The following is a 26,561-nucleotide window of genomic DNA, read 5'->3' as shown; positions in this document are numbered from 1 at the left end:
AAAGGGAACACCTTTTAGAACACAGATAAGGAGAAACTTCTTCAGCCAGCGACTGGTGAATCTATGGAATTCACCGCCACAGAAGGCTGTGGTGGCCAGGTCACCGAGTACGTTTAAGACTGAGATAGCTAAGTTCTTGATTATCAAGGGTTATTGGGAGGAACTTATCAGCAATGGCGGAGCAGACTTGATGGGCCGAATGGCCTAATTTCTGTTCCTACGTCTTATGAACCCACTTTATTAGCTATTATACTCTGACCAAAACATTCGCAGCCTAGATGGTCTACTACTGTTCCTTTGTAACATATACCAAGCCAGACACAGCGCTCCAAGAAATGATTTTCTAAATGAATAATGATGTGGACAATTAAACAGAAGTATGGGTATTTTTCACAATACAGATTTATTTCTATTGAAGAGCAAAATAAGTTACAACTGATTTCAGCCCCTGGATAAAGTACAATGTATATACAACTATAAATAATTTCCAAATCATTAATTCAACATATGCTGATTTGCTCCTTTAGAAGTGACTAGTGCACATGTACAAACTTGGTTCATGTGTAGTCATGTGTCTCCTGCTTTGCATTGTGTCGGTCTCCTCCCCAAACGAGTGTAGCACAGTCTACACGGCAGGGTGCTGGCGGGGGAGGCGTTGGCTCTGTTTGCTTCAGTTCATCAAAAAAGTCCAGTGGTGGGGGTTTGCTCATAGGCTAGTATTTTCAGAAATGCTGCTGGCTAATCAAAATCCAGTCTTAAGACAATTTCAAGGGTCTTGTTTTTTTTAAAGTAGTCATCGCCCATCGCTATGCCACGTGTGAAGACAGGAAAAGGGAGGAATAAATAAATAACTTGAAAGAGTAATGAATTGACAAAATACAGAACACATCTACCTATCATGTGAATTAATCAAGAAGCATTTGATCGCCCAAAATCTCTTTGTTGAAGGCGGCTCTCCCTTACTCTACTAATCTTCCCATAGTCCTAAACGAGAATTTGTGCATAGAAATCAAGGTGGACATTTCAATGCAGTACTGTATTGAGTGAGAACTCAACATCAGAGGTGCAAACTTCCAAATGTCTGCTGTATCAGGTAGATAGGAAAGATCTCCTGGCATTGCCTGAAGAGGAGCAGGCAATTATCCCTACTGTCTTGGTCACTATTTATCCCATAATCTTTTATCATTGTTGTAGATTATCTGATCATTATCCCATTGTTTAGACTTTGATGTGTAAATTGGCTGTCACATTTCCTAAAATACAACATCAACTACACTTCCTCAGTCCTTGTCAAACTATACCTAAATTCTCTTGATTTAGCTGTGTGGCATTTTTCTCCAAAGGAACAGAAGGAGCTTGATTCTGAGACTCTTAATCATGCTCATGAATTTCTGTATCTGCTGGACATGCAAAGAAATAAAGGACAATGAATGTTGGTAACTATAGGACATACCTGGTCTCCAGTTATTGATGTGGTAGACTCTATTCTAACCATGCAGGGAAGCCTGCACTTCTGATAACCTGGTACAGCTTGGTGTGCTCATTTTCTGGGCCCTCTGATAGAGATCCACATCTCCAAAATAGCGAGCACGATACAACAAACCCTCTTCTGTAGAGGCAAAATAAAAATGTTAATGAGCATGGCCAGATTTATATCAGAATACACATTGTGATTTTGCATTATTGGCAGCACAGACTTCAGCTTTAGCAACTTTGGCAGAACAGAATAAATACTGATTTATCTGCAGTATTTTTCAACATCTCAATGTTTAAGATGGCAAAAACAACAGCCACTTTAGAAGCAGTACAACCAACAAAGTTGAAAAGAGATAAATGACAATTTATTAGTTTTTAGTGAAGTTGAGAAGGGCTGAAGATTAGTCAAATAGCTCTGTGCTCTTCAAATATGTTATGATCCCCTGGAATCACAAGACAGCAAGATATAATCACCATTTATGTTCACTGATATATCAAACACCGTGCAATTCCGCAGTCCCCAGCAATCAGTGTGCGCATGACTAGACCATTATCAACTACCAAGTCCTTTCCAAATCCTAAGTGTTCCAAATTGGGCACATGCTACCGTTCCTTCATCACTATTGGGTGAAAAATCTGGAAATCTCTACCTCACAGTGTGAGGTAGCTCCTCTATCAATGATAAGCAGCAGTTGAACAAGGTGGTTCTCTGCCATCTTTTCAAGAGTAAACAGGGAAGGGAGAGTAAATGCTGCTTGCCACATCCCAACAGTAATGAAGAAAGCACGTGATATTAAAATAATTAGAGTTACAGGGAATGCTTTTACTTCATTGATGCTGGCACAGTTAATCTGCATCTTACGGACTGCATACTGCTTCAACTTTGCCATTGCCAGTTTATTCTGCATATAATACTATTCAACTCCCCACTCCCTATGCACCACTCACTCTGCTGTTTCTCCTTCCAGCAGTTATTCCGCAAGTTTGCAATGAAATCTTCTTCCACATTCTGTTCCACCAGCTTCAAGTTCTGTCCCGTATATTCCGTTGTAAATTTATCTGCCACAAAATAGTGCACCTTCAGTACCTCTGTTGTCCGTCTGTGAATGTGACCAGTAGACCTGCAAACAAATGGCATCTCAGATTAGAAACACTCAATATTGGCGCTGTTCCTACAAAAAGCACAATAGCTGGAAAACCTGCTGTAAAAACGGAAAATGATGGAAACTCAGTAGGTCAGGGAGCATCTATGGAGAGAGAAACGGTTAATATTTCAGGTAGAGAACACCCATATATATTGTATTTTACACTGCAAATTAGGACAATACACCTTTCCTCACCTCACTCAATCTTTTGTTTAAAAATATCCCTTAGAGGTGATGTCTATCCTGAGATAAAGGGTGGTACATAAAAGGACAGAACAATGCGCTGTCTGATGGTCCACCCTTGTCACTGGTGAAAAAATAACATCTGTGCAGTCAATTGTGAGCACAAACTCACATCTTACAGACTTTTTTAGGACAATATCCTGCTGATATTTGAAACATTTGTATATAAATTTAAATATTTAAATTAGTATTTGATAGTTGAAAGGAGTAGGGAGGCAGGAAATGTCTTATACCCCAGTCACTATGATGGGAGTTATTGCAGCTCACACCGAGGTAAGCTAAGTCATCTGCCGTTCTCTACTCACCCCCTTTCCTCTCTTCTTAAAGCGTGGGGTTATGTTTGCTACCTTCCAGTCAACAGGGACCTTTCCAGAATCTATAGATTTATCAAAGATAATCCCCAATGTATCCACTATCTCTGTTGCTACTTCCTTCCTGAGGCTCATCTGGTCCAGGAGATATATCAATTCAGTCTAGCTAAAGTGTCATATATGACCTATTAACTAGTACAAATTGCTTTTCGTCACATATAGGTGGAAGGACAGGTAGTGTTGAAGAAGCAGAGAAGCTGTTGGACAGGCTAGGAGAGTGGGCAGAGAAGTAGCAGAAGGAATACAATACAGGAAAGCGTAAGGTTCTGCATTTTGGGAGGAAGAAGAGGCATAGACTATTTTCTACATGGGGAAAGCTTTCAGAAATCTGAAGTATATAGGGACTTAGGAGGCCCAGTTAAAGATTCTCTTAAGGTTAACATGTAGGTTCATCTGGCAGCTAGCAAGGCAAATGCAATGTTAGCATTCATATCAAGAGGGCTAAAATACAGCAACAGGGTTTTTTCCTGTTCACTCGCAGGAAGTGAGCACCTCTGATTGGCCAGGGTTTATTGCCTGTCCCTACATGCCTCTGAACTAAGTGGCCTAGTAGGCTATTTCATTGGGCAGCTGACAGTTAACCACATTGCTGGGAGTCTGGAGTCACTCGTAGGTCAGATCAGGTAAGGACAGCAGGTTTCTTTCCCTGATAGACGTTCACGAGCCAGATGGGTTCTTCCCAGAATCAACAATGGTTTCATGTCATCAGTAGATTCTTAACTTGAGATTTTATATGGAATTCAAATTCCATCATCTGCCATGATGAGATTTCAACCCAGAACATTTTCTGAGTTTCTGGATTAATAGTCTAGCAATAATATCACTACACTATTGTCTCCCTGTTTAGTGCTGAGGCTGTATAAGACTCGGATCAGATCGCATTTGGAATATTGTGAGCAGTTCTGGACTCTCTATATGAAGAAGGATGTGTTGCCATTGGAGGGGATCTAGTGGAGGTTTACAATAATGATCCCAGGGATGAGGGGCTTGTCATATGAAGATCTGTACTTGGAGTTTCGAAGGATGACAGGAGATCCCATTGAAACTTACAGAATACTGAGAGGCCTGGGTAGAGTGGACATGGGAAGATGTTTCTACTAGTAGGAGAGACTAGAACTTGCAGTAAAGGAGCGATCTTTTGGAACTGAGATGAAGAGGAATTTCTTTAGCCTGAGGATGGCGAATCTGTGGAACTCGTTGCTGCAGAGGGCTGTGAAAGCCAAGTGATCGAATGTCTTTATGTCAGAGATAGATAGGTTCTTGATTAATAAGGGGGTCAAGTGTTACAAGGAGAAGGCAGGAGAATGTGGTTGAGAAACATATCAGCCACATCAAATAGTAGAGCAGACTTGATGGGCCAAACGGCATAATTTTGCAACAATCTTACGGTCTTATAGGTCCTCAATTACACGAGTTCGTTGGTCCCTCAGTAGTTTTGGAATATTTCCTGTATCTTCGCCCATGAAGACAGACGGAAACTAATTGTTTAATTTCTCCGGCATTTCCTTTCTCTCTGCTATAGACTCCGCTCCGTCTGCATCAGTAATGACTCACGTTTGTCCTTACTAATTGTTTTCCTTTCACAGATCAAGACACTGCTACAGTTCTGTGTGTTCCTTGATAGCTTGCATTCTTGTTAACTAATCCCTTTCCTTATCAGTTTCTTGGCACCCTTTTGCTGGGGCCTAAATACCTCCAATCCTCAGGCTTTTTACTATGTCTGGCACTTTCCAAAACTATTAAAACTCTCATTCCTTTCTCTGAAGTTTCTGGTCTCCTTCTCACTAACCTTGTTGCTTTTTTCAATATTTCAACTCTCCCTTGGCCTCTTAGTTTCCACAAATTTCAAACCGTCCAAACTTCTGATGCTTCTACCCTGTTCTGTCCTGCCATCCAAAATATCACACTTAAAACCTTAAGCCACATCTGAAAATCTCTCCAAGCTCCCAAAATACCTCCACTGCCTCCTCCTTCCACCTTTTGAAATGTCCTTAAAATCGCATCTTTTCAATTAAATGTGATGGTTTCTCTGTTCCTGAATCAGTAAGTATTTCGCTGACTTACAAAGTGACTTTGTTTTATGTTAACGGTGTTATGTGAATGTGTTATTTGCTAGAGTCACTGACAACACTTTGCAGGAGGAGGAAAGGAGAAATGGAAGTCATTTAACATAAGGGATGCGCCTAAATATTCTTAACTTGACACAACTAACTGAAATCAATGCTCATGCAAAACTCTCAGTGCCTGTAAGGACTGTGGAATATAGTCCATGAAGACACTGCCACCTGTTTAATGCTTAACTCCAGTGGCCAAATCACCGTGAAAAAGTCTCTGTAACCTATCATGCCAAATTACTTTAATGTTCTTTCCAGTCTAACCAATATTCACTTTTACTGGGTTGTTTAAGCTAAAGAAGGGACCCGATGTCCTCATTATGCTGAAGAAAGAAGCAGATTTTATGCAACACTGAATGCACGGTTTTACTTACGGCCTGTAGCTCAGACTGTATGGAGGGCTCGACACCATCATTTGACTGATCACTGAGACAAGAACCAGGATCAGAATTGGCATCAACTGTACAAGGAGTGCCAATCCACCCTGCTAAAGAAAACAAGCAGCTAATCAGATAACACAGACACCAGGAATATTTAATCGGTACAAATGTCATTCATACACAAACGACAACTTAAGTATAGCAACACTTTCTGGCCTTGTCTCTTCCATACATACACACAATATTCCCTGAGTGCACTTCTAATAATCCTGAACCCAGTTGTTGACAATATCTTTTTATAAAATTTGTTCACAGGATGTGGAGGTTGCTGGATAGGCCAGCAGTTATTGCTTATCTCTTGAGACGTAGTGATGAGCTGTCTTTATGAACTATTATTATTGGAGGTGGGTACACTGTGCTGTTAGGGAGGGAATTGCAGGAATTTGACTCAGCAACAGTGAAGGAGCATCAATATCTTTCCACGCCAGGATGTTACGTAGAGGAACTTGCAAATATGATGCTCCTATACATCTCCTTAAGTGTGATAGAGGTCACTGGTTTGAGATTTTGAGAATCGGTCTAGATCCTTCAAGAAAACTAGAAGGTGGTGGGTGTTTGGAATTTGCTTCCAGAAAAGATGGCAGAGACATAAATAATAACATGAATAAGAAATATTTGGAGGGATATGGGTCAAGCACAGGCAGGTGGGCCTAGTTCAGCTTGTAATTATAGTTGGCAATGGACCGGTTGGACCAAAGGGTCTGCTCCATGCTATATAACTCTATGACTCTAGAACACAGCATTGCATTTAAAAAAATACATGGAAATCTGAAGTGCTATAATCGACAGGGCTATGAATCAAGAGATGGAAAGTGAAATTAAGCTGGATAGCTCTTTTTCAGCTGACACAGACACGATCAGCTAAATAGCTAATTCTATGCCATAAATGTTCAATGATTCAATGGAACGTTTGATGTAATCCTGAACAAGTGATGCAGACATTTGAGACACTCTCCTGGTTTCTATGGACAGATCTGACAGGATGGAGTAGCTTACTCAGTTGAGATAACCACAGTGGTGGGGCACGTGAGTCGCCTTTAGACTTGGACATGTAAGGATGACAGATTTTATTTTTCTTATGGACATGGATGATCAGTTAGATTTTTGTGACAACTTTAGAGCGTCAGTCACTTTTACTGAGGCCTTTTAAAATTGAATTCAAATTACTAGGGTGACCTTTGAACTCAAGTTCTCCGGATTATCTGTCTGGTAGCATCTGCAGAACAGAGTCTTGATCAGTCTCCAGCTGAAATATGTAAGTTTGGTTGGGGAACTGCATCCAAGAAGAATACATTGGCCTTTGAGGGGAATCAGCACAGATTCACAAGAATGATATAGAGTGTAAATGTTACATTGTGAGGAAGATACAGAAAAATATGGGACTGATTATAGTCGAAACCACAAATAAAATCACACTTGGGAAACAATTCTAAAACCAATTTTTAAGCGAGTAGATGTTGGAAAAAAAAATGATAAATGCATTTCTACTTCTGTAAGAGATGTTAAGATTCCTGTATACCTCAGTTGATGATTCCAAAGGTTGCACAGGCTACACAGAGACACTAAGAACTCTGCAGACAGTCAAGTAATTAACTTTATTTCAGAGAAAAAAACTAACTAAAAGCCCATTATGGAATCTTAAACACTGTAATTAGTCTGGATGCTTGATACAGCAATCAGAGCACAACAAAGTTTAAAACATGTGTGATTTCCTTAAAACAAAATGGCCAATTGCTTCCCAAATTAAAGGATGCTTGCATTTATGTAGAATCCACCTAGAAAACTCCACACCATTTCTTTGCAACCTTCAATTATGTCTTAAAAGACTCCAACAATTTCCTTCTACTATTATCAGAGTTTAAACGTTTATATTAATACAGATTGGATAAACTTCATCTGTATAAAAGGAGCTTTCTTCAAAGTTGAGGGGTGATTTAAATGAAGTGTTTGAAATGTTAGAAAGATTGGCAGGGTAAATAAATAAAAAGCTGCTGATGTTCTAATGGGAGATATCCAGAAGAATTCTCCATAACCTGAAACAGCAGTGGAATCTAAATCCATTATAGCTTTTAGAAGGGGATGGGTTTAAAAATGTGATTTAAGCATAAATTTTGAATGTTGTGAGATGGGGCAAGGAATGGGATTGCATGTACGGTTCCTTCAAATAGTTGGCTTTGTCCTTCTTCAGTGCTGCACGATTCTGCCTACTTACATCACCCTGCTGGTCCCGTCGCTCAGGTCTGTGGTATGTGTAACGCATTCGCCCATTACTATATACATGAACATTGCCTGAAGAGGAGAGAGGGGTGTGTGGAAGAGAAGAAATAATAGGATGAAGAGGACATTCAATGTGCTGAGGTTTTCAATTAGAATTGCTATGTCATTATCTTTATAAATGAAACTTAGGAAGCAAACTTACATTGATTTGACAGCACAGAGACAGGGCATTCAGCCCAGCACATCCGTGTCAGTGTTCATGCTGAGATTCATCTTAACATTTATCATCTAACCTCACTCACACTTCCTTCTGTTCCCTGCCCCTCAGATGCTTATCTGGCTTCTCCTTAAATATATCAATTCTAATCACCTGTGCTAGCAAGCAACATGATCTAATTTCTCCTGTATTTTCTTTACAATTTATTTGTGACCAGTTTACAGTAATGTCACCTGGTTCCAGAGGCAGAAGTGTGTAGCTGTTGGATTTACACATACTAAAACATAACTGTTTTACATCTGTAAATATATAAATCTGGATACTAAATGTGGAAACATTTCTGCATTCAGTCCCATTTTAATGGAATGACAGTTCTCTTTCAAGGGAGTTTCAAAAATGTAGTTATTGATTCTTCATTTGTCCACAATAATTCCAGGAGAAAGCCCGTAAGTAAAAAGTTCAGAATATTATTCCTACAATATGCATCTTTCACCCTTTGAAGTGATAGATTTAAACCTGTTTTCCCGATTTAAAATCATATTCCCAAAATCGATTTGAATTTGATCAGAAATGTCAATCAACCATCAATTACAGTCAGATATTGACGTGTTCTGCATTGTTTTGATACCAAAACTAAATCAATCACAACATTTGCCAAGATATTTGATTGACTAAAATATTAAAGATGAGATAGGCAAGGGAACACTGTTACTAGCTGAGAGGACACGTAATTTAAGATGTTTGGACAAGGAGTACAAGAAGGATGTGAGAGAGAGGTTTTTAGTCAGCAAACAGTAATGACCTGGAACAACCCAGCTATGAGGGTGGTGGGACTGAGGGCATCAATGATTTCAGAAGGAAAATGGATGGGTTCCTGAAGGAAATAAAGGTCTTCGGGGATAAAACAGAGAAATGGGATTAACTTAATGGGCAGAACGGCTTCTACGTGCCCTGTAAATACTCTAAATTGTACAGGAGAATAGGCTTTATAGAGTTTCAGTATGGAGTCAGTACTAATATAAGCACAATGGATCGAATGCTATCTCCTGGCTTCAAAGGGTTTAATAGCAAATTCTATGTGGAGACAATAAGACTGAAGTATATGTTTTAATCAGCTGGTTAAAATTTATACCCAGCTTAGAGACCAATCTCTGTGAAGGACTTTAACAAGAAAGTAAGTAACTGACAATGGTAATTCCCAAATGAGATCAACTGTCAAACTTGTCTAACAGATAGTGATTTATTTCTATTTCTAGATTGAATATTTGATACACAGATTGACCTCAGTTAACCTGGTGACATTTTTTCAGTAACTAAAACTAAAATTCCAACAATATCAGCAATAGCTTTTAGCTGTAAGTTATGTGATACTTTTGTACTTAGGTAAGTTGTTTACAAATTAACTGGTACATATTGCAGTTAACAGATGCTTCCTCAGTTGCGACCAAAACATACCAGAGGGAAATCCGCCACCGAAGAACATGTTGAAGAGGTCTTCAGGTGAGATATCTGCCTCAAAACCTCTATGGTAGTCAGAGGCACCATGACTGTGCCGGTTAGCAGCCTGTTTCTCATCACCGTACAAGTCATACTGTTTCCGCTTCTCTGGGTTGCTTAGCACCGCGTATGCATTCCCAATAGCTGGAGGAAAGGATCAGAACAATGAAGGGCGAGAGGAAAAGCAGCGTCTCTAAACCAAAGACTTCTCCCTCCAGTTGCCTGATATAACTATTCAGCCATTCAAACCGAAACCATTAAATGATAAGGTAATCCAAAGTTCCAAACATCGCCTTTCAACCCAGTAATAAAAAACGACTTAAGAATCTTTTTTCCTTACAGCTCATTCTTTTGCTAAAGTAACTTACAATGGAAATCTGACATCAGCTGGATGGTCACTCACCTTTGAATGCCTCTGTAGCTCCTGGTGCTTGGTTCTTGTCAGGGTGAAACTTTAGAGCCAGTTTTCTGTAGGCTTTCTTCAGGTCCTCCTCTGTCGCATCTTTACTTAGCCCTAAGATTTCGTAGTAATCCTTACACTTCTTTATTCTGTACAGCATGCAGAAAACACAGCAAGATTTCAGTATCTCATGAATAAACACAGGCAGACTCAGCATGAGGAATTAAACTATTCTGATGGAAATGGTGCACTTTTCATACAAAGAATGGGGAGATGCAAAATAAGCAAAGTGGTATAAATTTAAAGGGAGTGCAAGCACAGAGAGACCTGGGGATAAACTTACAGGTTCTTGGAGGTGACAGGACAGGATGTGAAGGTGTTTAAAACATAAAAAGATCCTTAGCTGCATAAATAGGAGAAAAAAAGAAATGAAGTAATGCTTAATTGTGTCTGATCTGGGCAAACTACTCCACGAAGGATGTCAAAAAAATGACAAGCGTGCAGAGGATATTTACGAGAATGGTATCAAGAATGACTACAAGGGTTGCTTTTCTTGGAGCATATAAGGTTAGGGAGACTTTTTTTTGGAGGTATTCAAAACCTGGAAAGAACTTAAAAGAGCAAACAGAGAGAAAATGTTTCCTGTGGTTGAAGGATTGACAGACAAGACTGGGGGTGAGTTGTTATGCTCTGGAATACTCTGCCTAAAAGGACAGTAGAAACCAATTCAACAATAACTTTCAAAAGCAAACTGGTACTTGAAGGAGGAGAACGATTTGTAGAGCTAAAGGGAAAGGGCAAGGCAATGGGATTAATTAATTAGTGCTTTCAAAAATGTTGGCAGGGACACATTGGGTCAAATGGTTAACCGATTTCACACTACAGGTTTTACATAAGCATTCTGAACGGTTTAGACTATCATAATGCAACTGAATTGATTGCATTGCCTTGGAATCACTTGGATTTATCACTTTCCAATTTTCCCATTGTCTCTACGGGAATTGTGTCAGCCTACATTTAGCATCAGCCTTGCCCTGGGATGGAAATAGAGGCTGCAAAGTTTTGAAATGCCTCAAAATTCAGTCAAACAGTTATGGCCTACAAAAAGTTGTTGATGATTGCATTCAACAGAACCCCCACATATATACAGTCTAGATATAAGAATGGGTGAAATGTTCAAGAGAAGTAGCTAATCATTTTTAATCAGGGAGAGGTATCCTAACGATCCAAATGATGTGGGGGTGTCGGTGTCGGACTGAAGAACAGAAGTCACACAACACCAGGGTATGGGCCAACAGGTTTATTTGAAATCACAAGCTTTTGGAGCACTGTCCCTTCATCAGGTGAAGTCACTTCACCTGACAGAGGAGTAGCACTCCAAAAGCTTGTGATTTCGAATGAACCTGCTAGACTATACCTTGGTGTTGAGTGACTCCTGACCATGCCCCACAACCCTAATCAAAGTTTTTGAGAGTAGAATTGCAGAGAGTTAGCCAGTACATTTTGAAGAAGCACCCCAGGCTCATCTTCCCCTCCGCCCTATGAAGAAAAACATATGGCCCAGAATCTTTTCCTGCTCCCGGGTCATTGTTGCATCCTCTACCTCTTCACGGCCTCGAGTTGATCCACAGTGTAACTTTTTGCCGTTTCTCCTGCTGCCTCCCCAGATCCAGAGCTGGAACATGTGCTTCTTTTCCTTTGGTGACATTCTGATGCATCCGTGGTCCCTGATGGGGTGAAGTTACCGGACGGATGGCCATTTTGCGTCATGGATTCTATCAAATCTGGAAAGAAGGAAAAGAAAATGGCATAACTCTGAAGGCAAGGTCCAAAACAGTGATGTCCAGAGAGACTTGTGACAGACTTTTGTGCAACCGTTTCGCTAAATCGGAAAATAACAATTTATTTTCATTAGTTCAAAAAAGAAACAGAAATTTTTCCTATGACTGTTCCAACTATTTTTTCTAATTATTTATGCAACTCCACTGCATGTCAATGTTAGAAAACAGTTCCTGTTATGGGTCAAACAGAATGAAACAATTGTTTGACCCTTGATCGAGAGCAATTCTCATTGAGCTTTGCATTTAAGAGCTGTGATAATGTAAAAGAAAAGATTCGATGTTCAAAGGGATGCAATATTTTCCCCACTAGCTTAATTTATTTTACACCCCTCCCTTGTTTCCTGCCCTTGTTGTATTTATTTCTGTTGCTGCTACACTGTCCCTGATGGACAATGAAGGCAGTTTGGGTGATTAGGTAATTGTTGGTTTCACAAAATAAAACTTAGAAAAGGAAAGTTGGCTTCTAGACAAAGAAAGATAGAAACTCATGTTTGTGCTAATCTGTACATTTACAATAAAACCCTTGTAAATATCAAAGCCTTTTGCTATCTATTTCGAACTGAGATGAGGAAGAATTTCATGAGCCAGAGGGTGGTGAAACTGTGGGACTCATTGCCACAGAAGGTGGTGGAGGCCAAGTCATTGAGTGTATTTAAGCCAGAGATAGATAGGTTCTTGATTCGTAAGGGGATCAAAGGTTATGGGGAGAAGGCAGGAGAATGAGGTTCAGAAACACATCAGCCATGATCGAATGACACAGCATAATTAATGGGCTGAATGGCCTAATCCTGCTTCTATTTCTTATCATCAATGTTAAAAACAATTTGGGTTTTTTAAACACTCATTCCTAAGCACAAAAGCTGGTATCCCTGAAAATCATTCTGAAACACAAATTTTCAGAATTTGTTTCCATATTTATGGTGAGGTCACTGAAATGCATGAAAATCGACTTAATGATGTTCAGATTATTACCCGGATATTTGTGAGACTGTCTTGTAGAAAAGCAATGGGAGCCTGAAATGTTTCATTTGACACCGAACAATAGGTTAAAAAGATGAAGTCAACGATGTCCTACCAGTCCACAGGACTGCTCTCTCAATAGAGAAAGCCAACTGGTGGTGAGTTTAACCTTCGGGTCACCATGTCACAGGCAAGGTGTGAAATTGAGAAGGTGGGACCTTCATGGTAACCTCAGCAGGTGCAAGAACTGAACCCATGTTGTTGGCATCACACTCCATCGTAAACCAGCTGTCCAGCCAACTGAGCTGACTCAGTGAATCCCATCACCTTCAGTAAGATTCAAGTCTTACATGTCAGACCGGGGCAAATAATTCAGACCATTTCCTTCTTTGCAATTTTTACTTTCGGAGTATCTTCTCTTCAACTAAGTCTAAAGACAATCGCACTTGATGAAAGGTGGGGAGGATCATCTGCAGCCATCAAAATAACGAAGCTCTGATGTCTCTTCAGGCACAGTATTCTTGTGCAGGAGGCTCACACAGCTCCTGCCTAATTCAAATCAACTGCCTATCAGAGATTTGGGCCACTAGGATGCCTGTAAAATTGATTCCTAAAGAAATTAAGAGCTGCCATTTATTTAAGGCTGTGCTTGATGCCCGAATTGCAATTTGCACTCACTCTCAAGCTCTCTGATTAAGTGTTGCTCCAGTTCAGTTAGAATCGAAGATTTAGAAAAATATTTTCAGTTTTCCTATGACAGAAATACAGTAATACTACAAAACAAATGTCACAGTGAATCATTATCTAGGTATTAACTGAATTAAAGAAATACATTTATAGGACCTAATGCAGGTTGCTTTTATGAATATTTTATACAGGGACAATATATGCTCATGAAGTCATACATTTAAGCAATAAGCCTAAAGTTTATTGGTAGCATTCCTACATCCAAGAGTAAAGGTGATGGGATCAGCCCCACTTCTGACAGTTTGGGGAGTAGAGATTAGAATATGGATTGGCATCAAACGGAATACTTATGCCTGGACAGAATATTTACTGACTTGGGGAAATACCTTTCGTCGAGCAATTCAGGCAAGTTGGGGTCAAGCCCCATTTTAGATACTTCTCGGCAGAGAGTGAGACCCTCAATTCTGAATACTGGATTGATGTCCATTATTTTGATTGCTGCAGATGACCCCTCCCATCTTTCATCAAATGAAACTCAGGTTCCTTAGACTTAGTTGATGAGAAGATACTTTGAAAATAGAAGTTGTGAACATGAAAACAGACCGAGCTACCCACGCCTAGTCTGACATGTTTGACTTGAAATCTTAAAATCCTTACACAGCAGACAGAACACATTCAGTACCAACCCTCCGATCAGCATTCAAACCCCTCCTCCACCCTATCCCTATGTTTCCCATGACTAATCTACCTAGCCAGCTCAAACATGGACAGTATAGGGCAATTTAGCATGGCCAATCCACCTAACCACATTTCTTTGGAACATGAGAGGAAACCCTCATAGTCACAAGGAAAACATGCAAACTCCACACAGATGATCACCCTAGGGTGGAATCAAACCCAGATCCCTGGCACTGTGAGGCAACAGTGATATCCACTGAACCACTGTGCCACTGGTCTTGCTACACCTGTCCCCACACCTCCTCCCTCACCCCCATCCCAGGCCCCAAGATGACATTCCACATTAAGCAGAGGTTCACCTGCACATCTGCCAATGTGGTATACTGCATCCACTGTACCCGGTGCGGCTTCCTCTACATTGGGGAAACCAAGCGGAGGCTTGGGGACCGCTTTGCAGAACACCTCCGCTCAGTTCGCAACAAACAACTGCACCTCCCAGTCGCAAACCATTTCCACTCCCCCTCCCATTCTCTAGATGACATGTCCATCATGGGCCTCCTGCACTGCCACAATGATGCCACCCGAAGGTTGCAGGAACAGCAACTCATATTCCGCCTGGGAACCCTGCAGCCATATGGTATCAATGTGGACTTCACCAGTTTCAAAATCTCCCCTTCCCCTACTGCATCCCTAAACCAGCCCAGTTCGTCCCCTCCCCCTACTGCACCACACAACCAGCCCAGCTCTTCCCCCCCACCCACTGCATCCCAAAACCAGTCCAACCTGTCTCTGCCTCCCTAACCGGTTCTTCCTCTCACCCATCCCTTCCTCCCACCCCAAGCCGCACCCCCAGCTACCTACTAACCTCATCCCACCTCCTTGACCTGTCCGTCTTCCCTGGACTGACCTATCCCCTCCCTACCTCCCCACCTACACTCTCTCCACCTATCTTCTTTACTCTCCATCTTCGGTCCGCCTCCCCCTCTCTCCCTATTTATTCCAGTTCCCTCTCCCCATCCCCCTCTCTGATGAAGGGTCTAGGCCCGAAACGTCAGCTTTTGTGCTCCTGAGATGCTGCTTGGCCTGCTGTGCTCTCCAGCCTCACATTTTATTATCTTGGAATTCTCCAGCATCTGCAGTTCCCATTATCTCTCACAAAGACAGACGATCTGGTCATTACTACATTACTGTTTGTGAGGGCTTGTTGTGTGCAAATTGACTGTCATATTTCCTACAATATAACAGGACATGTTGCTTTGTTGGCTTTAATACACTGAGAAGGACTGAGGACGTAAAAGGTGCTATATAAGTACAGACTATTAATTATGCCAAAGCTTTTTGTCCTGCTACAGTTAAAGTTTAAAGAGTATAACTGAAGTAAGTCATTTAAAATAAGTAAGCTTGTATTCACTTGAATTTCAAAGCAGAGATCTAACCAAGGTATTTAAAAGAATGAAGGGATTCAGTTGAGTATTTACAGAGCCAACCACACTCTCTGATAGGATAACCCGAACAAAAACAGAAACAATCTCAAACTTAGAACTAGATTGTTTGAGACTGAAATCAGGAAGAACTTTTTTTACACAAGAGTCATGAAAATTTAAAACTCCTTGTTCTAAAAATTTTCAACAGAGATCAGTAGTTTTTTTTTGTTTGGCAAGGATATTGATGGATCGGGAGGGTGCGAGGAGGAGGAAGAAGTTGAGGTGTGAAACAGAGGGGGAAGATGGGAAGTGAAGCTCAAGTGTTGATCTAACCACATGATGTAACTGGATCAAGGGGCTGAAAGGCCTCCTGCTGTTCCATTGTTTTCACTGTTACTACAGACAGAGAAATTCAGAAAAAGGAGTACTAGGCCATTCAGTCCTTTGAGCCTGCTTCCCCATTCAATGTCATTATAACTGATCATACAACTCTGTACCCACTTTTGCCCCATACTCTTCTATTCCCTTTGGCCCTAAGAAGTATAACTACCTCCTACTCGAAAATATTCAATGTTATGACATAACCATTTTCTGTGGCACAGAAATTTGGAGACTCAGCACTCTTGGGTGAAGGAACATCTCCTCATTCAATGCTCACTGCCTACCCCTTATCCTTAGACTGCGACCCCTGGTTCTGGTCTCCCTGGTCATCAGGAACACTCTTCCTGCATCCACCCTGTTTAATCCGGTGAGAATTTTATACTAGACAGGTCAAAGCGTTGATCATATTTTGTGTGAAAAGTTTTCTGAAATTAATGCTAAATTCATCTTAGTTTGAGAATGTGCCCACTTGACTCCTTCATTATTTACTTGGAAGCAATATGCTGCATTCAGCTTTTCCAAATCTTTAATTATTCTGTACACTCAGTTGTCTTTGAAACACCTCTTTACACTTGTGAAAAGACTAAGTTTCACCAGGCTTTCTCAATTTCCCAGAATTTCAATTTGTCATATCAAAGAACAATCTTTATTAACCTCTTTACTTGTCCTGTAGGCTGAGGGAGTAGTGTTGGCCAGGGCACAGAGAGAGGTTCACTCTTTTCAACTATTGCCAAGGATCCAGCAGCCCTGGTTTCAACAAGTGGAAGACTCCTTCAACAACAACGTTATGGAACTGGATTCAAGTTGGTCAGAGCAGTGGAGGTGTTAAGTTTCCCTTCCCAGACAACAGCGAATTACTTTGAGTTTCCTTAACTTTCTCATTATTTTCTCACACTAGCCAAAGACTTTGAAAAAAAGTCTGTTTCACAACTTGCAACAATGACATTTAAACTCACAACTTGAGATATCAGTTCAGTACCATAATGACCAAGCTGCTGGACCCATGCACAATTGGATTGGCCCTTGCCCTTTAGGCATTTCAGAAGGCTATAACTGGACAAGTAATCCAGAAACTCAGGCCAATGTCCTAGGGACTTGGTTTGAATCCCACTATGGCAAGATGATGAAATTTGAATTCAATATAATCTAGAATGAATGCTAGCCGGATGACAACCATGCAACCACAATCCGGTTTACCAATGCCCTTCAGGAAAGAAAATCTGGCATTCTTACGGAATCTGGCCTCAGCATGACTCCAGATCCATCACAACCTGAGTGATTCTTGATAGCCCTTTGAAATGATCTAAACAGCCAATGATTTTCAAGCATAACTTGCAAGTGATGCTCCCAAGATCAAAGCAAAGTAGATAAAAGTGGATAATGTCTTTTGCTTTCAAAAGCCTCTTCAAAACCTAATTCTGGCCATATCTTTCTTTCTTCACCTACAGCCCCCTCTACCGAACACTTTCTCAACAAGGCACAGTGTCCAGCTGCACATCTATAAATTACTGTGGTAATTCGTTGCTTTAAAAGATGCTACATAAATGTAATCATTGTTCAGTGAAATTATACTGTCATAACTGACACATTTCAGGCACTTGTTTTCAGTGTTGATGACTCAAGGTGCAACCGAATGTTCGCAGGCTTTTGAAGGCAATTAGAGATGTGAGATGGGGAAAAGAGTTACAGATGGTTTCAGCAATCTAGTTTAGCCACTCCCTCATATCCACCTTCTACATCCTTGCTGCCAAAGAAATCCTTTACACTTTCTCCCAGTCAATCTGCCTGCTCCTCAAGTCCAAAAAGCAAAGATTGAGTCTAAGATAACAAAGTGTGAAGCTGGGTGAACACAGCAGGCCATGCAGCATCTCAGGAGCACAAAAGCTGACGTTTCGGGCCTAGACCCTTCATCGTCTAGGCCCAAAACGTCAGCTTTTGTGCTCCTGAGATACTGCTTGGCCTGCTGTGTTCATCCAGCTTCACACTTTGTTATCTTGGACTCTCCAGCATCTACAGTTCCCATTATCTCTGATCTCAAAGATTGAGTCTATCTGGTTTAGCCATTCATTAGTAATTCTGAGTGGACCACATTAAACATTGGTGGAAGGTAGTTGAAAACTGTAAGTGTTAGTGTAGAAACATATTACTGAACCAGACACTTGGAAGACTATATTATAGTAAAATATTGCAAAGAAATGGCATGATGACTTATGGGAGACATTACTGTCTGAATGTAGGATTCTAGCAGTATTTAGATATTGAAATCGCTAAAAAGTCACAAAGAAGCACTTCTTAGTCTAAATCATTTAACTTCTGGAGTAGAGCTTAAAACCACAATATTCTCCCTGAATGCTTTCAACTGAGCCAGACTGAAATAAGGTAAGGGTGCTCCTAGTTTCAAAATAATATTGCATGGAAATCAGTGCCCAGGCATCAATATGAGTAAACGGCAGTCAAGGTTAACAGCACTGTTCAGTCACATGATACATTGATCTAACATTGAGGAAGTTGGCAAAGTATCAAATGAGAAGCTCCATGCAAGTAGAAGACAATTTTAGCATTACTTTTCCATGAAGACTGAAGCTCTCAACAGGACTCCTTTCAAAGACATCAGATCAAATTAGAAAGGCACTTGATTACCATTTTATGGCATCCTCCAGAATGATGCCTATTCTGCCAATATCTTAGATGATAATTGATCTTACCTCAGCTCCATCTAACCACCTTTGCTCCAAATTCCTTCAAATCTATCGCACTCAGTGCCAAAAATTTCAATAGACCCACACCAGTCCTAACCTTTTGCAAAGGCACCTTCAGATTTCCACACCTCTTTAGGTTAAAAAAAAATGCTTCTTGATTTCAATCATAAAAAGTTAGCTCTGGTATTACAATCATGCCCAAACATTTTGGATTCATCCAACAAAAGAGTGGTTTTGGATATTAGTTCCCATTGAATCTCCACTGCAGCTGCCCTTTCCAGCTCCTCATTTTCCTGGCAACTCATTATCACAGCACGAATACAGAAAGTCCCTGTGGCCTCTTGCTAATTTTGTCCTTCACAACCTGAGCTCTAAAAGACAGTGCAATAACCTTTGAGACTATTCTGCTTTACCAATTTGCTTTAGACTATAAGTAATAACAATGCATGGGTGTTGATTAATCTACATGCTCCCCAATGCTGGTTTCAGTGACATGAGCCAGGAAGCTGAATGATGCTCACAAATAAACGGTGGTCTGTCTGCTGCTAATAATTCAACAATTTCATTAAACACAAGGACTGTTTTTTTACGCAAGAATGTAAACCGTCTCCTCAGCAGGGACAATAATCAGTTGTGTCAAATCTCTCATCACTATTATTTCAAGATTTCATAACACTGGCAAACGTTTACAGCTCTTTTTTTCTAGAGGATTTTGTATTCATAGAATCCCTACAGTGCAAGTAGAGGCCATTCAGTCCACTGAATCTTCACAGATCCTCCGAAGAGCACCCCACTCTATCTCTGTGACCCTGCATTTACCATGGCTAACTGACCAAGCCTGCACATCCCTGGACTCAGCAGGCTAATTTTTAGCATGGCCAATCCACCTAACTGCACATCTTTGGACTGAAAGAGGAATCCAGAGCATCCACAGGAAACCCCCACAGACACAGGGAGAATGTGTAAACTCCACACAGACAGGTGCCTTAGCATACAATCAAACCCGGGTCTCCGGTCCTGTGAGGTAGCAGCGCTAACCATGAGCCAATGTGTCGCCCTTTTTCCTAATTAGCAAATATTTTCATTATAGGTGATTATTTTTCACTAGCAACAGTTAAAATGATGTGCAGAATCTCACATTACACAAATATAGTTTCTGGATCTGTGTTGTTAGTTGTCAAATATAAGTATGATAATAGCTTGAATTGGGCATCTCTTTGACAAGGAATCAACAGTTACAATAGGGGGCTTGACAGAGTAAATGTGGAGAGGTTGTACCCCTTGCAGGAGAGTCCAGGAACGGAGGGCATATTCACCAGCGTCTAAGAATAAATTCTTCTCCATTTCAGTCTTAAATGGGTAACCCCTTATTTTGAGATTATACCCTCTGGTCCTAGTCACTCCTATATGTGGAAATAATCTCTCCTCATTGACCTGGTCAAGCTCATTAAGAATCTTTTATGTTTCAATTGGTTGCCTCTCATTCTTCTAAAGTCCAATGAGTAGTGATCCAACATGCTCAACCTCTCATCATAAGGAAATCCGCCAATGACTGGATCAACCTAGTGAACCTGGTGAAGCTTTTTGCAGTCTTAAATAATGTTCAGTTCCTCTATTCTTCCTGCCAAAGTGCATAATTTTCCCACATTATACCCAAAAAGCCAAGTTTTGTTCACTCACTTAGCCTGTTTATATCCTTCTGTACACTCTTGGTGTTATCCTCACCACCTGCCTTCCCACCAATTTTTGTGTCATGCGGAAACCTGGCATAGTACATTCGCTTCCCTTATCTAAGTCATTATTGTTAATATTTATGGCCCCAGCACTCATCCCTGCGGCACTCTACTAGTCACAGGGTGCTATCTTGAAAACGCCCCCTTTCTCCCAACTCTCCATCTTCTATTAGTCAGTCAAACCTTCATGCGAATATACTACCTCAACACCATGGGCTCTTATAATGCCTTGAAGGAGTACAACACCATCCAGAACAAAGCATCCCACTTCACCGCCAAACCATCCACCATCTTAAATACTCCCTCCTCCTACCAGTGACACACAATGTAAGCACTGTGTCCCATCTACAAGATACACTACAGCAACTAGTCAAAGCTCTTTTGGCAGTACCCTTCCAAACATCTTACATTCACCACCTGGAAAGAAAGCAGCAACTGATGCATGGTTACACCATGATCTGGGAATTCCCCTCCAAAGCACTAACCTACCATTCTGATTCAGAAATGTATAGCTGTCCCTTCACTGTAGTTGAATCAAAATCCTGGAACTCCTTCCCTAACAGCATTGAGGATGTACCTACATTGCTATGCTATGGTTGAAACAGGACCTTATCACCACCACCTTAGCAAGTACTTGCCGGTATCTTTACATCCCACGATCAAATAACAAAAAAAGTCCACGTTCTTACACTAACTCAATATTGTTTTGATCCTCTTAATGTTTAAAAAATCTGTTAAACTCTGCCTTGAATATCCTCAAGACTGAACATCTATACTTCCCTGAGGTACAGCATTACAAAGATTCATAAACTTTTGAGTGAAGAAATTTCTTCTTCTTCATCATTAAATGCCTGACCCTTCATTCCGAGACTGTGACCTGAGTTTTGGATTCTCAGCCCGGAGTAAAGTGCTTCTAGCATTTACCTCTGTCAAGTCCTGCAAACAAATAAGCTATACATTTCAATGAGCTCACTGCTCTTTTCTTAGCAATTCAGGCCTTCACTATTTGACACCATCCATCAGTCTACTGAACTCTTGCTGCAATAATCCATTTTGGGCAAGACATCACACAAATGAAGAAAACTTTGGAACTCTATTTTATGATCAGGGTACCGTGAACTACCTTGTAGTTGTTTGGAGACTATGCCACAGTGATGAAGAGGTAACGTCACAATGTTACTAATCGAGATTCTCATGCAAATATCCTTAGAACAGAGAAAGCAGACCAGATAGGAGTGTTCAAACATATCACATCCATAGACAAAGATGGAGAGTAAAGGCATCATCCAGCAGTTTAGAAGGGACTTGAAATATAACTTTTTATCCAGACAGCACTGGGTATAGTATTTGGAACTCACTGCCGAAAAGGCTAGTGGCAAGAATACTCACAACATTTAAGAAATGTTAGATGAATGTGTGGAACTGCATAGCATACATACAAACACAGAAGATAGAAGCAGGTGACCGCCTTTCATCATGACCATGGCTGATTGTCCAACTCAAAAGCCTAATTCTGCTTTCTCCCCATAACGTTTAATCGCATCCACCCCAAGTGTTATACCTAGCCACCTCTTGAATACGTTCAATGTTTTGGCATCAACTACTTCCTGTGGTAATGAACTCCACAGGCTCAATGTTCTTTGGGTGAAAAAATGTCTCATCTCCATCCTAAATGGTCTACTCCGAATCTTCAGACTGGACACACCGAGCAATACAAACATCCTTTCTGCATCTACTCTGTCCAGTCCTGTTAGAATTTTCTAAGTCTCTACAAGATCCCCCCTCATTCATCTGAACTTCAGCAAAAACAATCTTAGCCAAAGCAATCTCTCCTCACACGTCAGTCCCGCCATCGCTCGAATCACCCTGGTAAACATTCACTGCATCCCTTGAGAACAAGAGCATCCTTCCTCATAAAAGGAGACCTAAACTGCACACAATATTCTGGTGTGGCCTGAACAAAGCCCTGTATAACTGCAACATATCCCTGCTCCTGTCCTCAAACCTCTTGCAAAGAAGGCCAACATAATATTTGCCGCTTTATTACCTGCTGTACCTGCATGCTTACCTGCAGTGACTGGTAAAGTCCCCTCAAGGTTTTTGATGCAGTTGTTGACTTGGTGACTGACCTGGTAAGTTTCTTTGTAAACATCTTGTCACCAGACTAGGCAACATCATAGGTGCACCCCTGGTGAAGTGCTGGTGTTCTGTCCCGCTTGCTAATGGTGTGTCTTGGTTTGCTGGAGCGGGTGGCATCACTTCCGGATTTGTTTCTTAGTGGTTGGTATATGGTGTCCAGCTCGACATGTTTATTAATGGAGTTCCAGTTTGAGTGCCAGGCCTCCAGGAATCCTCGTGCATGTCTTTGCTTGGCTTGACCTTCCAGGTCCTAAGTGATGCCAGCCACCCCAGCAAACTGAGACATACAAACAGCAAATGGGACAGAACACCGACGCTTCACCGGAGGTACACTGATGACGTTACCTAGTACGGTGACAAAACATTGGCGAGCAAACTTACCAGCTCAGTGAGCAAGTCAACAACCACACACTCCCTTCTCCCAATTTACTAGGCCAGAGGCCAAGTGCTGAAAAATGGGATTAGTACAAACGAATAATGACAAACAGTGTGTTAGAAAAAAAACCCTGGAATTATTACTGAAGAGCCCCTATGTGTGTGTAATATACCCCCATATCGTTGGTAAAATCTAACGTGTGAATCTTGATAGATCTGATAAGGTTGCCCATTATTATAAGCAGGCTTAGGCGAGACCAGAATAAGAAAATTTTAGTTGTCAAGGCGTACAGCTGGATGAACACAGCAGGCCAAGCAGCATCAGAGGAGCAGGAGGCTGACGTTTTGGGCCTAGACCCTTTAGCCCAAAACGTCAGCTTTTGTGCTCCTGAGATGCTGCTTGGCCTGCTGTGTTCATCCAGCTTCACACTTTGTTATCTTGGATTCTCCAGCATCTGCAGTTCCTGCTATCAGGGAAATTTTAGTGTTATTTTTGCAAGTGACAGACAGGCTTTCAATCTAACATAGGTGACTGATTCAGCGACACTTGTCAAAGTTGGAGTTTGTAAGGGGCTGCTTTGTTTCTACGTGTTTATAAAGTATGTTAACTCCTCTGCCTATTCGGCCTAAATTTATCATAAGCCTTTGCCAGTGACTACACTGAAGAGATAGTAGGAACCGCCGATGCTGGAGAATCTGAGGTAACACGGCGTGGAGCTGGATGAACACAGCAGGCCAAGCAGGAAAGCTGACGTTTCGGGCCTAGACCCTTCTTCAGGAAAAACTGGAGAGATGGCCTTGCGCTGTGGGGCTTGTGGGGTGGGGGGATGCCTGGTGTGAGGCGAGGCGATCAGCACCACGGGGGTTGTAGTTCCAACAGGTGGCCTCACAAAGGCGCTCCGCGGTTTACTGAACTACAACTCCCGGTGTCCCTTTCGGGCACTTGCACATGCGTAGTTGGTTGCCCCGTCCATCGTCCAGGCCGCAGTTTTACCCGACACTCGCGTAGCGGCGTCGCCACCGCACTCACTTTTCACTTTCTCCGACGGGTACAACTTCTGAGCCTTCCGTAAGAACTTGAGGGCATCTTCCCTGTTGCCATGTTTAAGCGCGTTCAAACCGATTTCCGTGCAGCGTTCCGCCTCGTCTCTGTTTCCTTCCATTTCGAGGCTTTGGAGTTGAACGGCCGCTGCCGGTGTTCTCTTGGTGTCCTCTCATTGGAGGTCGGAAACAGCCGAGGGCGTTCGGGCTAGCCGCGGCTACGTCATTATCTTTGACGGAAACATCCGAGCTCCAGAGGTCGTCTGGATTCGAGTACGTCACTATCCGTGACGAACAATTCGAGGTGCAAATAGTATCAGAGATAATGGGAGCTGCAGATGCTGGAGAATCCAAGATAATAAAATGTGAGGCTGGATGAACACAGCAGGCCAAGCAGCATCTCAGGAGCACAAAAGCTGACGTTTCGGGCCGAGACCCTTCATCAGAGAGGGGGATGGGGAGAGGGTTCTGGAATAAATAGGGAGAGAGGGGGAGGCGGACCGAAGATGGAGCGAAAAGAAGATAGGTGGAGAGGAGAGTATAGGTGGGGAGGTAGGGAGGGGATAGGTCAGTCCAGGGAAGACGGACAGGTCAAGGAGGTGGGATGAGGTTAGTAGGTAGGAGATGAAGGTGCGGCTTGGGGTGGGAGGAAGGGATGGGTGAGAGGAAGAACCGGTTAGGGAGGCAGAGACAGGTTGGACTCTCCCTAACCTGTTCTTCCTCTCACCCATCCCTTCCTCCCACCCCAAGCCGCACCCCCAGCTACCTACTAACCTCATCCCACCTCCTTGACCTGTCCGTCTTCCCTGGACTGACCTATCCCCTCCCTACCTCCCCACCTACACCCTCTCCACCTATCTTCTTTTCTCTCCATCTTCGGTCCGCCTCCCCCTCTCTCCCTATTTATTCCAGAACCCTCACCCCCATCCCCCTCTCTGATGAAGGGTCTAGGCCCGAAACGTCAGCTTTTGTGCTCCTGAGATGCTGCTGGGCCTGCTGTGTTCATCCAGCCTCACATTTTATTATCTATTAATTGATCGAGGTGCGATTGGATTCGGCTGTTGCATAAGAGGAACATACTCAGTTATGACTGTGACGCTTTGTCACCCCATTTTACTATAGGTTGACGCATGTCCAGTTATGACAGGGGCAATACGACAATTTACCGCAGGATGGCGCAAGTTCACATGTGACCTTGACCCTTTGCATCGCCATCTTACTACAGGGTAGTGATGTATGCTGAGCATGTGACAGTGAAGAGATAATGGGAACTGCAGATGCTGGAGAATCCAAGACTAAAAAATGTGGGGCTGGATGAACACAGCAGGCCCAGCAGCATCTCAGGAGCACAAAAGCTGACGTTTCAGGCCTAGATCCTTCATCAGAGAGGGGGTTGGGGTGAGGGTTCTGGAATAAATAGGGAGAGAGGGGGAGGCGGACCAAAGATGGAGAGAAAAGAAGATAGGTATTACAAGAGAGTTGCAGTGGGAGAGAGATTCCCTGAAGTTGGTCCAGAGGGTAACTTCTTCAGGTTAGGCATCCCTGGAAGAGGCTTCGCAGTGAGGTTCAAATTGTATCAGAGATAATGGGAACTGCAGATGCTGGAGAATCCGAGATAACGAAGTGTGGAGCTGGATGAACACAGCAGGCCAAGCAGCATCTCAGGAGCACAAAATTTTGTTCCATTGATATAATTTTAACCTCACTGCGAAGCCTCTTCCAGGGATGCCTAACCTGAAGAAGTTACCGTCCTCCCTCCGGACCAACCTCAGGGAATCTCTCTCCCACTGCAACTCTCTTGTAATACCTATCTTCTCTCCATCTTCGGTCCGCCTCCCCCTCTCTCCCTATTTATTCTAGTTCCCTCTCCCCATCCCCCTCTCTGATGAAGGTGTCAGTAAAGATTTGACGACGCCATTTTTCTACAGGAAGGAATGTCTTTTCAATGCCATTGTAGCATTGGGGAGGTGATGGCCTAGTGGTATTATCGCTGGACTGGTAATTCGGGTAAGTTCTGGGGACCTAGGTTTGAATCTCACCATAGCAGATGGTGGGATTTGAACTCTGGATTTAAAAAACTAATGATGATCGTGAATCCATTGTTGAATGTTAGCAGAAGCCCATCAGGTTCATGAACATCCTTACGTGGTCTGGCCTACATGTCACTCCAGACCCACAGCAATGTGGTTGACTCTGAAGTACCCTCGGGGCAACAAAACCTGCCTAGCCAGCAATGTGAATGAATGAAGAAATACTGCATTCAGTTTTCGCCCCCCTGCCAGGATTGGACAGGCTGTAGGGAGAGGTTGAATACGCTGGGGCTATTTTCCCTGGAATGTCAAATGCTGCGGGCTGACCTTATGGAGGCTAATAAAATCATGAGGAGCTTGGATAGGGTGAATACTTAAAAGTCTTTTCCATGGTGTTATGGAGTCCAAAACTCGAGGGCATAGCTTTAAGGTGAAATGGGTAAATGGAACCTA

The 26,561-nt window shown here is 42.1% G+C and overlaps 1 protein-coding gene across 2 annotated transcripts; it reads right to left on the bottom strand.

The window, feature by feature from the left end:
* Positions 1–384: 384 nt before the first annotated feature.
* dnajb12a (DnaJ heat shock protein family (Hsp40) member B12a) lies at positions 385–24,431 on the bottom strand. 2 transcript variants are annotated; one of them, XM_048563609.2, is made up of 9 exons: positions 24,068–24,431; positions 11,724–11,904; positions 10,124–10,269; positions 9,679–9,864; positions 8,002–8,078; positions 5,724–5,833; positions 2,425–2,597; positions 1,454–1,609; positions 385–806 (listed from the first exon to the last, which is right to left on the bottom strand). In XM_048563609.2, exons 1-8 carry the CDS (start codon positions 24,198–24,200, stop codon positions 1,488–1,490), a joined length of 1,128 nt encoding a protein of 375 aa, XP_048419566.1. In that variant the 5' UTR covers positions 24,201–24,431; the 3' UTR covers positions 385–806; positions 1,454–1,487. The 2 variants fall into 2 exon arrangements, with proteins under 2 accessions (XP_048419566.1, XP_048419565.1); XM_048563608.2 differs by having other exon boundaries at positions 5,724–5,836; positions 24,068–24,430.
* Positions 24,432–26,561: the final 2,130 nt, after the last annotated feature.

Source organism: Stegostoma tigrinum, chromosome 37 (genome assembly GCF_030684315.1).
Source record: "Stegostoma tigrinum isolate sSteTig4 chromosome 37, sSteTig4.hap1, whole genome shotgun sequence".
NCBI lineage: Eukaryota > Metazoa > Chordata > Chondrichthyes > Orectolobiformes > Stegostomatidae > Stegostoma > Stegostoma tigrinum.
This window is presented reverse-complemented; position numbering and strand designations above follow the sequence as displayed.

Excerpts from the sequence above, each read along its gene's own strand:
- dnajb12a (XM_048563608.2), bottom strand. The coding sequence starts at position 24,200 with ATGGAAGGAAACAGAGACGAGGCGGAACGCTGCACGGAAATCGGTTTG. Across the intron at positions 5,837-8,001 it reads GACGGGACCAGCAGGGTGAT|CAGGGTGGATTGGCACTCCT; the intron begins GTAAGTAGGCAG and ends TGTTTTCTTTAG. Across the intron at positions 2,598-5,723 it reads TACAGTCTGAGCTACAGGCC|GTCTACTGGTCACATTCACA; the intron begins GTAAGTAAAACC and ends ATTTGTTTGCAG.